At 60.6% G+C, this 10,679-nt stretch overlaps 1 protein-coding gene across 4 annotated transcripts; it reads right to left on the minus strand.

Annotated features, from left to right (window-relative positions):
- Positions 1 to 297: 297 nt before the first annotated feature.
- Positions 298 to 4,159, minus strand: LOC102093825 (transmembrane ascorbate-dependent reductase CYB561). 4 transcript variants are annotated; one of them, XM_065039421.1, is made up of 7 exons: positions 3,861 to 4,159; positions 3,129 to 3,316; positions 2,240 to 2,441; positions 1,944 to 2,042; positions 1,772 to 1,875; positions 1,543 to 1,700; positions 298 to 974 (listed from the first exon to the last, which is right to left on the minus strand). In XM_065039421.1, the coding sequence occupies exons 3-7, from the start codon at positions 2,433 to 2,435 to the stop codon at positions 776 to 778; spliced, it is 756 nt and encodes a 251-aa protein (XP_064895493.1). In that variant the 5' UTR covers positions 2,436 to 2,441; positions 3,129 to 3,316; positions 3,861 to 4,159; the 3' UTR covers positions 298 to 775. The 4 variants fall into 4 exon arrangements, with proteins under 4 accessions (XP_064895493.1, XP_064895492.1, XP_064895491.1 ...); XM_065039420.1 differs by having other exon boundaries at positions 2,234 to 2,441; positions 3,123 to 3,316; positions 3,861 to 4,146; XM_065039419.1 differs by having other exon boundaries at positions 2,234 to 2,441; positions 3,861 to 4,141.
- Between the last annotated feature and the right edge of the window lie 6,520 nt (positions 4,160 to 10,679).

Raw genomic sequence — 10,679 nt, forward strand, 5'->3', positions numbered from 1 at the left:
GACACGGGGACGGTGCAGGGGCCGGGTCTGGCTTCACCGCTGCCGGTAGCAAAGGGGCAGTAGTGAAATGGGGGGAACAGGATCAGGGCTGTTTTGCGGATTAAATGGTGCAAAGCGCCGCTGCAGCTCCCGAGAGCCGGAGCGTGTTCTCTGCGTCCCTGCCCGGCCCTGGGCGCAGGACATCGGGCCCAGCCCAACCGCCCACCGTGCCCTCCCCAGCCCCCGGTCCCAGCTGCCCCCGTGTGTGGGAGCTCGGGGGTGCCCCGAAACCACGAGCTGGGGGAGCTGAGACAGGACGGGGTTTGGTTGCAAACATTTATTAGGTTGGGAGCAATGACCGAGCAGACAACACATTAGGACAAAACATTGTGCACACAAAGACACTGAACCTGCACAGACACCAGGTCGCTCTGAGCCCCCGGGGAGCCCTTTGGGGGAGCAGCCCCCACACTCCGGGCTTTGGCCACTTGCAGAGGGGAACTCTGGGCTCCCACCCCCCCGTCCTTTGGGGGAACTGCTGTCCTTCGTCCCCCAGTGCCGCTGGGGCTGTGGCTCCGCTGTCCCCACGGGGCTGGGACAGGATCGGGGGTCACCGGGGGCTGCACGGGGCAGAGCTGAGAAGGATGAAGGCCGAGCACAGCTGAACCCACAGGCAGCGTTACACCAACAAGCGCGTCCTTCCCCAGCTGTCCTCGTCATCCTGAGCCAGGCAGAGCCCCAGGACACCAGGGACACCCCACAGACACCATCTGGTGGGGACAGGGAGCTGGGGACATCACTGGCCGCCACCCCCAGGGCTCTCGCCTTCCGTCAGCGTCTTGAAGTCCATGGACAGGGCCATCTCCTCGGCCAGCGGCGGGCGCTTCCAGTCGTCCCGTGTCAGCACGTAGGCCACCACCAGCCCGAAGGCCACCAGCAGCACCCCCAGCGTGTTGGCCAAGACACCCTCGGGCACAAAGTGGCTGTAGGAGTCCCTGTGGGGACGGGAGGGATGCTCAAGCCTCGGGGTGCAGGTGGCCTGTCCCTGCCCTGACTGGACCCCCTTCTCATCCTCATCTCACCCTGGGAACGGTCCCTTTCCCCCAAATCAGAGGAAGAGGAGGGTGACCAGGTGGGGGTGACAGCAAACTGAGGGCACAGTCCCATAGCGGGCTGTAGGCAGCCCAGCACCTCTCCTGCCAGATGTGCTCCCCCAGCCAAGGAGAGGCGGCTCCTGGGGTGCCCCCAGGGGGCTGGGGGGACCCCAGTGTGCATCTGGGGCCATCACTGCATCCCCCAGTTGTGAGGGGGAGATGAGCATCCCGGGGGGGCTCTGAAAACACCTGAAACACGCCTCCCCTCCCCAAAGACAAACTGCTGCAGGATCCAGCCCTCACTAAACATCACCTGAGCAGTGACTCAGCAGCAGCAGCAACCAAGGCCCCAGGGGGAGATTTAGTAGCCATGGAGCCAGCGCAGGGGCCTGACTCTGCCCCATGGGACTGGAACAGCCCTTTGCTGGGGGTCGGGGAGTCTGGGGGGGGGCTCAGCTTGGTCACCCACTTGATGTTGAAGAGGAGCATCTCGGTGATGCCCAGCAAGCAGGCGGCGATGGAGAGGGCGAAGAGGGCGATGCCGAAGAAGACGTGCTGGGGTTTGTACCGGCTGCGCAGCGAGAAGGAGGCCCGGGGGAGCAGGAAGAAACCGCAGCCCAGGAGCCACTGTGGGGGGTCACAGGGATGTCTCGGGGTGCTCGGGGTCCCCCTTACCCCAGGGGCTCCCCAGCCCTCACCTGCAGGAGGTAGAGCACGAAGGCGGCCATCCCACACCAGCTGTGCAGGCTGTACATGTTGGGGATGCTCTTGGTCCGGTGGGACTCGAAGACGGCGACGATGCCTGCAGAGAGGAGCCCGTCAGCACCAGGGACACGTCCAGCCCCGTGTCCCCCTGGCCCCAGCGCTCACCGATGAGGGCGATGAGCAGCGCCAGGCCGTGGAGCAGGGCGTGCAGAGCCTTGGTGGAGCGCTTGGCTTCGTGCCTGAACACCCGGTAAACCAGGAGAGCTGCCAGAGAGGGGGCAGATGAGCACCCATGGGGGTACCCCAGCTCCCCCACATGGGTGGGAGGTGACTGGAGCATCTTCTCCATCTCATTTGTCACCGTTTTTGTCCCCGTTACTCCCTGCCTGGCTGCAGCACTGGGGGCTTTGAAGGCTGCAGCCGAGGCAGGACGCTCGTCCCACGGCCCCGCTCACCGTCACCTTGGAGGAAAACCATGCCCAGCACCATGCAGAGGGGGTGCACGTTGAACTGGAGGGGGCTGTGCCAGGCCACGCCGCCCCGGTAGTGGCCCAGCCAGGCGCCTGTGGTGGCCAACAGCGTCAGGCCCAGCAGCTGTGACACGGCCACGTACGCCGAGAGCCCCGCGGGGCTGGCGGGTGGCGGAGCCCCGTCCATGCCGGCCTGTGGGGACAGAGAGGAGGGGGCAGCGGAGCCACGGGTGGCCCCGTGTGGCAGTGGGGGTCCAGGGTCCCTTGGCGGGGTCCTGGTGCCACCGCTCCGCCCTCACCTGCCGCGGAGCCGGATGCTTCCTGGTGCTGCCGGGGCCACCGCGTCACCCGCAGCCGGAGGTGGCTCCCGGCACGCCCGGCCCTGCGCTCCTGTCCCTGCCCGCCTGCCTGTGCTGGCCTAACCCTGCCTGCTGCAGCCCCACAGCCACGCCACCAACATCCCTCCATCCCTGTCCTTCCATCCCCATCCCTGTCCCCATCCCTCCATCCCTGCCCTCCCATCCCCATCCCTCCCAGTCCATCCCTGCCCTCCCATCCCCATCCTTCCATCCCTCCATCCCTGTCCCTCTGTTCACAACCCTCCCACTCCATCCCTGTTTCTCCATCCCCATCCCCTGTCCCACCTTCACCCCCTCCCCAGCTCACCCTCCCCCAATCCCCACAACAACCCCCCAAACTAGAGGAAGGCAGCACGAGGACAAGAGAGGCTGCTCAGGAACCTCCCCTAACAAAAGTGATGGCCCCGGGGACACGGGGCCGAGCAAATCCCCATGCTAGGGGGGACAGGCATGCTGTGTCAGCCATCTGTGATGCAGCCACACCGGAGAGCCGCCCCACGGTCCCCACAACCCACCTGTACCTGTGTCACGCTTTGTCCTGGGTTACCCCCCGATGCTCCCCGCCAGACTGGGGGTCAGAGCTGCTTCGGCCACCTCCCCTGCCTCCCCGTCAGGGTGCTGGGTACCAGCGTCCCACCGCTGCTCCAGCCCCAGCGCGGCTGCCTCTGGGGAGGAGCACCCGGCAGACGGACCCACGGTGCTGCCAGGGCTGGGGAGGGACAAGGCGGGAGAAGGTGCATTAAGACCACACACACTTTATTCCCAGCCACCTTTATTGGATCAGCTGGATAAGTGGGTTAAGGGAATTGGTTTATCCCATTAGGTTGGACTGCAAAGGCCACCTGCCCGCGCCAGCCTCACTGCCCGGGGCCATGGGATGCTCTGTGGGGACAGGGATGGGGACCAGGCAAGGGAGGAGTTGCAGACAGAGGTACAGTCTCCTCCCTGCATCACAACAGCCCCCCCAAACCTTCACCACTGCCATTGGGGGGCCCAAATGGATGCCCACCCATCCCCATCCCATCCCCTGCATCCTCCCACCAGATGCAGACGCCTGGACTTGCTGGTACCACCACAAGGGGCCAACCTGGTTCCCAACCGCACTGGGGATGGAGGGGCAGGGATCAAACCCCCAACCACGGGAACAGGTGCCTGTTGGAACCGGGCTCTGCAATTTTCCCATTAGCCCTAAAACGGGCCCATCCGCAGCTGCTGGTCCCACCCGCGCAGCCCCCCTGCCCTCCCAGTCCTACCTGTGGGTGCTGCCGCCCGCGCTGGGCCCCGCGGTGACAGCGCTGAGCAGGGACGGGGACAGGGCCACCGCGTTGGCAAGGCAACCGAGTGATGGCAAAGCAGGGGGGCTGCACCCCCAGCATCACTGCAGGGGGAGGGAGCCACTGCAGGCAGGGGAGGGGGAAAGGGGGCTGCAAACCTGGGGGGACATCCCCACAGAGAGGGGGGGGTCTGTGTGTGGTGGGGACGGTCCCCAAGGGGGTGAGTCCCTGGCAGTGTGTGTGACGCCCCAGCTATGCCAGACCACACACCTTGCAACACCCACCCCCAGATCAGGGCAGGACCCACCCCCTCCCGTCCCCACAACCCCAACCTCACTGCATCAAGCCCTGGGCTCTCTCCCGTGTTTTAATTTTAATTTGGGCGGTGCTAACGAGGGCCCTGTGCGATCTGGCTTAATTGCGTCCCGCTAATTCCCTGCAGCTGTGTGATCTGCCTGACCTGGGTTCTGCTAACGCCCTGCACCCCACTGCAGCATTGGGGTGGTGTGCTGGGAGCCAGCACCCCTGCAGGACTCTTGGCTGGGTTGGGGGGTGGCAGCGGGTGACATGACCCTGGGGACCCCCCTGCCACCACCCGCCCCGGGGGGCCCTCCAGCACCGCCGGCCGCATCCTGCACCCCTTCGTGAGATAGTTCCGAGGGAGAAGAGCCCGGAGGGGGAGATGGGTGATGGGGAGAGATAAGGGGTCCCCTCAAGGGGTTCCGTCCAGGCTTCTCCTGTGGGTGCGATGCTGCGCACCGGGGTGAGCGGCACCCCCGGACCCACCCCCCCCACCATCCGCCGTGTGTGTGTCTGTGTCCGTGTGTCCGTCTGTCTGTGTCCGTGTGTCGGGGTGTGCGCTGCTGTCCCTGGTGCCACTAGGTGTCACCAGGAGCCCGCTCTGCGCAGCCCCCGGGGGTGGGACCTGGAGCATCCGCGGCTCCGGGTCACCCGTGGCAGGTCCGGGTGGGGTGGGATCGGCAGCACCCGTGGGGCTGGATCCCCAAAGTGACCCTGAGGTCACCCCTGGGGGCCAGTGCGCCCTCACACCTGGACCCTGGTGGGTCTGGAGCACCCGTGGGAGCAGCATCATTCCCGGAGCTGGTGCGATCTGCGGGAGCTCAGGTGTGACCCCCTCTGGCTGCTCTGTTCCCCCAGCCCTTGCGCCGGCGGGGCTGCTGTCACCAACTCAGACCCCCAAAAGCTCCCTCAGAGACCCTGCCGATCTCCTCCAACATCCCCAGCACCATCACCCTGCCGATCCTCAACATCCGCAGCACCATCACCCCTCAGCCGGGACTTGTGCTTCACGTCACGAACCCCAGGAGCAGCACAACCTCCCCAACACCACAACGTGATTCGGCGAAGCCGAAATCCCCGTTCAGCCCCGGGGCCCCATGGGCACCTGTCGCACCAAGAGCAAAGTCCAGGCCCAGGAAAGAGTCCCGGGGCCACCGCCCCAATCTTTGCCCACAGGGGACAACCCCAGGGACGGCACAGCCGCTGCCACCTCCCAGCCTGCGGTTGGGCTTTATCGCTTTGGCGGTTCTTGGAAAATGATTCACCAGAGTTAATCAAAGAAGCCATAAAAGCCACCATAAAAGTGCAAACCTTGAGCTGCTGGGCTGTGACCCGGCTGGAAAGGGGCAATTGGGTATCTGGGCAGAGCGGGGAGAGGATTTTCCAGCTGAGACCCTTGGAAAAGCCTCGATGGGGATGGAATTTGGGGGGTTCATCCTTTAGGATGCTTGTCAGGACAGAAAGCTTTGTCCTCTGCTGAGAGCAGCACTGCCGTAATACAATACGAAACAGCTTTATGAATGTTTATAACCACATCCAGCCAAAACGCCTTGGCTTTCAGCAGCAGAAAAGACAGAAGACCTCGGCATTACGTGATTAAATGGACACGGCTGCTTGTTCTACCCCACAGTGGGGGTCCCTGCACCCACTACCGTGAGCAAGAGGACTCACTGACAGCCAATCTGGGGACAAATAAGCCCCTTAACACTGGCCAGCACCCTCCTCTTCCCCGGGAACAGCGAGCCATTTGTAACCAGCTCTTTAATTAAAGACATTGCCAGAGGCAGAATGGCTTTATTAAATCTGCCTGAGCTTTCCCTGAGCTGGCTATAATGAAATCCTCCTGCGTTGCCGGGACCGTGACGTGACAGGCGCGTAGAAGAGCCAGTGCTGGCTGTCCCAGCATGGACCCGTGGGGCTGGGGGACAACCAGGGGTGTTCGGGGATGCTCAGGGGTGCTCAGGCCTATCAGGGACATTCAGAGACATTCAGGGATGCTCAGAGATGCTCAGGAACATTCAGGAATTCTCAGGGATGCTCAGAGATTTTCAGGGATGCTCAGGCATATTCAGGGATGCTCAGGGACGTCCAGGGACATTCAGGAATGTTCAGAGATGCTCAGGGACATTCAGGAATTCTCAAGGATGCTCAAGGATGCTCAGGGATGCTCAAGGCTGCCACATCTTCCTGCAGATCTGGGAGTCGAAGCAGCTCAGCGGTTGCTGCTCCAGCTCCCAGGTAATCAGCCAAGCCGGGCACCCTCTCCAGGTTTGTCCTGGGCTGCCAAGCACCAGCGGATCGATAGGAGCATTATCAACTGATAATTCACGGTAAAACCAGTAGTTCCTGCCCTTTCCCGGTGTGGGCGGCTTCCCCTCCCTCTGTCTGAGATTATCAAATTACCATTTTGCTGATCTAACCTCTTTCGGGTTGTTTTTTCCCCCCTTTCTTAACCCAAGTTTTTATCGCTAGGAAATGCTGATTTGCAAGATGCCTCTCCGAGGGTGGCGAGGGTGGCGAGGGTGGCGGTTCAGGAGCCCGGCGGCCTCGGGGAGCCGAGCTGCCGCCTGAAACAGCCCCGGCCTCTGCGGGTCCCTGCGCAGCCCCAAACCCGGGCAAGATTAACATTTGATTTTCATTAAATATAAGGTTTTTAAAAGCCATTTTGGAAGGCTGTGCGGCCGCCAAGGGAGCAGCTCTGGGGTAGCTCAGGTTTAAGCACAAATTGTCGTGCTGGGTCGTGTTGGGGGGTTGCTCCCCAGTTCTCTGGGGTCCCACAAAGGCTGAACGATGGGTGATGCCCAGCTGGGATGGAGTGGGATGCTTCTCACATCAAGGATCGGTGCAGCTTGGCTGGAGAACACCCTGGTTCTCCTCCTGGCTCTAATCCCATCTCCCCGTCCTCCTCCTCGCTGGGTTCAGAACTTGCTGAGCCGAGCAGGCGATGGGATCAGTGCAGCCACTTGCAAACACTTCATCTTTTTCTGGAGAGGCTGAAGGCACGTTTATGGTGATTTCTTTTTAATAGCAGCTTGGATAAACAGCCGCGGTACCCTGCACCGGGCACGCAGCGGGTGACGAATGCGGTCACGCTCGCTCACAGCGGGGCTGCGATTGGCTTTGGTTATTAAAGAAGATTAAAAAAAAGAAAAGAAATAATGGACTTTGCCACGTTTTATTGGGCCGATGGGTGTGGAGGGAACATGACGGCCTCTTCGCTCAGCCCGTGTCGGCGCCCAGCTGCTGAGCAAGGGGGGAGGGATGAAGGATGGGGAAAGAAGGATGAAGAATGAGAGATGAAGGAGGAGGAAGGCGGGATGAAGGACGAAGGATGAGGGATGAAGAAGGAGGGATGATTTCTGGCCAGGCTTTTACTCCTTTCCCCGTGATGCTCGTGGCTGTGTGCCTGGCGCTGGGTTTATCTCCTGCACTGTGGCCGGGGGTTCTCAGGGGTTGGTTATCAGGGTCTTGCATTTATTTATGACCCTCCCAAGACACGGGCACCATGTAGAGGCCCTGGGCTGCTACTTGCCCTCAGGACGCAGCATTTGAGGGCTGTGCAGTGCCATAGAGCATCATCGGGCTGCTGGCACTGATCCCAGCAGGGGGACAGAACCAGACATCCTATGGTGGAAACCACGTCTCCATCCCCTTCTCATCCAGCTCCTGCCCCACTGAGCTGCCAACCTGGCTCACACGTGTCCCCTGTGCTGGGACCGGCCTCCCCATGGCCAGAAACCCTTGTCCTCGCGCGGGCACGTGCTGGAAGGCGTTTTTGCGGAGCAGGGTAAAAATCGTGCTGATAAGGAGCGTTTCTGCTGCGTTCAGCCCCGGGCAAGAGCCAAGTGATAAAGTGTTTCTGGTGATAAAGCAGCAATTGATCCTCCAGCGCTGGGAGTGAGCACTCTGTCCCCACGCAGGGGACACACAAGACTTTAATCTATCCAGGGAAGCAGCCCCATAACGTTGCCAAATACCCCCAACAGAGGTATTTTGCAGCCAGACAGCAGGATCCCTCTTGAGGTCCCTGTCCCCAAGCCCAGGTGACATCAAGGGGATGCACTGGCCACAGCACTTAGTCTCATGGTTCGTGATTGTTTTTTTATTAGTCACAGGTTGAAATAAACCACCAAAAAATCCGGTTGCCTGGGATGTTTCATTTGCTTTAAGAATCAGAAAACAAACCCTGTTTGTTTAGATGAAAAATTTGGATGGGAGATGGGGCTTTTCCCTCTCCCTCACGGCAGCATCACCGTGTCGGGGAAAGCAGCTTAGCGAATTATGCACTATGATAATTGATTGAATTCATCAGTAAATGAAGCAGGAGCCTTGAAATTCAGGGTTCAGAGAGGAAGGAAAAAAAAATCCCCATGCAGTGATTTGTACCAGGCAGCACAGGAGCCATCAGGAAAGGTAACACACCTGGTAAAAATAGTGGGTTTGAGGTTTAAATCAGGAGGGAATAGTTTCTTTCCCTTCCAGAAGCTCCTTGGTTGCTCAAGCAGAGAGATGGATCAGATGGGAGTTTTGAAGCACTCTTGAAGGCTTTGGGAAATGAGATGGGGAGGCCAAAAGTGTGATTTATAATAAAAGAAAGGGAAAATGGGCTTGAGCATCCCCAGCCAGAGGCTGTAGGGCTGGGATATACCCAGTACAATCCCCAAATGCCTGCTTTTTCATGTGGCCACCCCTGCTCACCCCCTCCCATCAATACCTTACAGCTCCCCTGAGGAATATTTGCTGCCAATATCTGGGGACACCAGGGCTGCAGACAGGGAGGTTTTTGCAGCTGGGGAAGCTCAGGCTCCCTGGCAAGTGAGGCACCCCTGTGTCTGCACCCCCGATAAGCTGCAGGGATGCTCTGGTCATCGCGCACGTGTCCGCGCACACGAGCTCCAGGGAGGGGGGGGACAAGGTCCCTGTGCAGCTGGTGACAGCGACGCGAGCCCATGGGAAGCATCCTCCCGGCCCAGGGACACCGCGTCTCACCCGGCGTCCCCTGAGCCTTCGTTCCCACGAGTGGTTCAGCATCCGTCTCCGTGGCAACACATTTTCCACATCCTCTGATACCTCCTGTCTGCGGCGCCGGCAGCCCCGGGGAACCCTGCGCGCTGGGCACGGCTGGGTGTTCATCGCCCACCCCAGCACCCTGAGAGCGGCGGGGACAGCGGGGACCAGGCCCCTGCTCTGCAGGGTGTCCCTTGGGTGTCTCCGACCCACCCTTGGGGCTCAGGATGGATTTGGGGCAGCACAGAGGCACCTCCAAGCTTGCTGGCATCTCACCTGCCTTCCTGGGCCACCAGCCACCTCATCTGCCAGCGCTCTCCCACGTGTAGGAGGATTTTCTGCCTCTTCCTCCTAGCTGGAGCTCTCCAGGAAGGGACGCCGTGGAGCCGCGGGCATCCTTGGAGATGCGGCTGCCCAGAAAACCTCTCACCCAACAAAAAGTCCCGCAGTATCATCCTTGGAAGATGCTCACGTGCAAAATGACAGAGACCTGCTCTTCCCCTGTGGGGTCACCCATCGGAAAAGCCTCATTCGCTGGGATTTCTGGATACCAGTGGGACTGCAGAGCCCATTTCAGCCACACCACTCACCCGAGATCCCCAGCGGTGCCGGAGGTTGTGCCGTAACGCCCCGGAGCCGGGAAAACCCCTCCCCGGCACAGCTGGGAACAGCGCTGGGGGCACAGGAAACCTCCATTCATCGGCGCTTGGTCACCAGCCAAATTGGAGCCAAACCAACCAACTTTTTCCAACTTCCCAGTAAAATGGAGTTTCCAGGGACCTGTGACGGGTAGAGAAAGTGATTGGCAAGGGGGGGCTCAGGAGGATGGCGGCTTCGCCCCCGGCTCCGCAGCGTCTGGGCTCCCCGGTGGTGCTGGTTCTGTTGTGCACCAGTACAGGCTGGGAGTTGGGGGATGAAGGATTTTTGGATGCCCGCATCAGTAGGGCAGCAGGGAAGCTGTGATTTTTGGAGGGAGGTTTAATAGACATCAGAGGGTCACAGGCTCCTAAATCCCTTTCTTTTTTATTTTGGAAATGGGTCTGCAAACGCTGTAGGGTCCCCAGGCCTGGCAGGAGGACGTGTCCCTTGTCAAGGGGCCACGCTGTCCCCATGGGATCACCCCATGGGGCTGTGGTGGTGCCCAAATATGTTGCAGCACCCAGCGGGGCTGACAAGTCAAGGGGTTTCCATCTGTCCCCCCCAGAATAAGTTGTCCCCTCTGTGACATGTGTCCACTGTGTCCCCATGGGGTGGTGGCCTCGATGAGGGGCGATGGGGTCAGCCAGCGCAAGGCCAGAGCTCAGCCTGGGCACGGCTCCCGGGGCTGGGGCCAGGCCGTGGGGCAGAGGGATTTAGTTATATAAAAATAATTAAAAAAACAAAGCAAAACAAACTATCAAGCCCACCAGCACGGGTCTGGTTTTCATTTTGCAGGAACTTTTTGTTACTCTTTTGCACCAGCCCAATTCCTCCAAGTCCAAAACACTTGGT

This window comes from Columba livia, chromosome 23, assembly GCF_036013475.1.
Source record: "Columba livia isolate bColLiv1 breed racing homer chromosome 23, bColLiv1.pat.W.v2, whole genome shotgun sequence".
Lineage (NCBI taxonomy): Eukaryota > Metazoa > Chordata > Aves > Columbiformes > Columbidae > Columba > Columba livia.

Excerpts from the sequence above, each read along its gene's own strand:
- LOC102093825 (XM_065039420.1), bottom strand. The coding sequence starts at position 2,435 with ATGGACGGGGCTCCGCCACCCGCCAGCCCCGCGGGGCTCTCGGCGTAC. Across the intron at positions 2,043-2,233 it reads GGTTTTCCTCCAAGGTGACG|CTCTCCTGGTTTACCGGGTG; the intron begins GTGAGCGGGGCC and ends CCTCTCTGGCAG. Across the intron at positions 975-1,542 it reads ATGCTCCTCTTCAACATCAA|GGACTCCTACAGCCACTTTG; the intron begins GTGGGTGACCAA and ends CCGTCCCCACAG.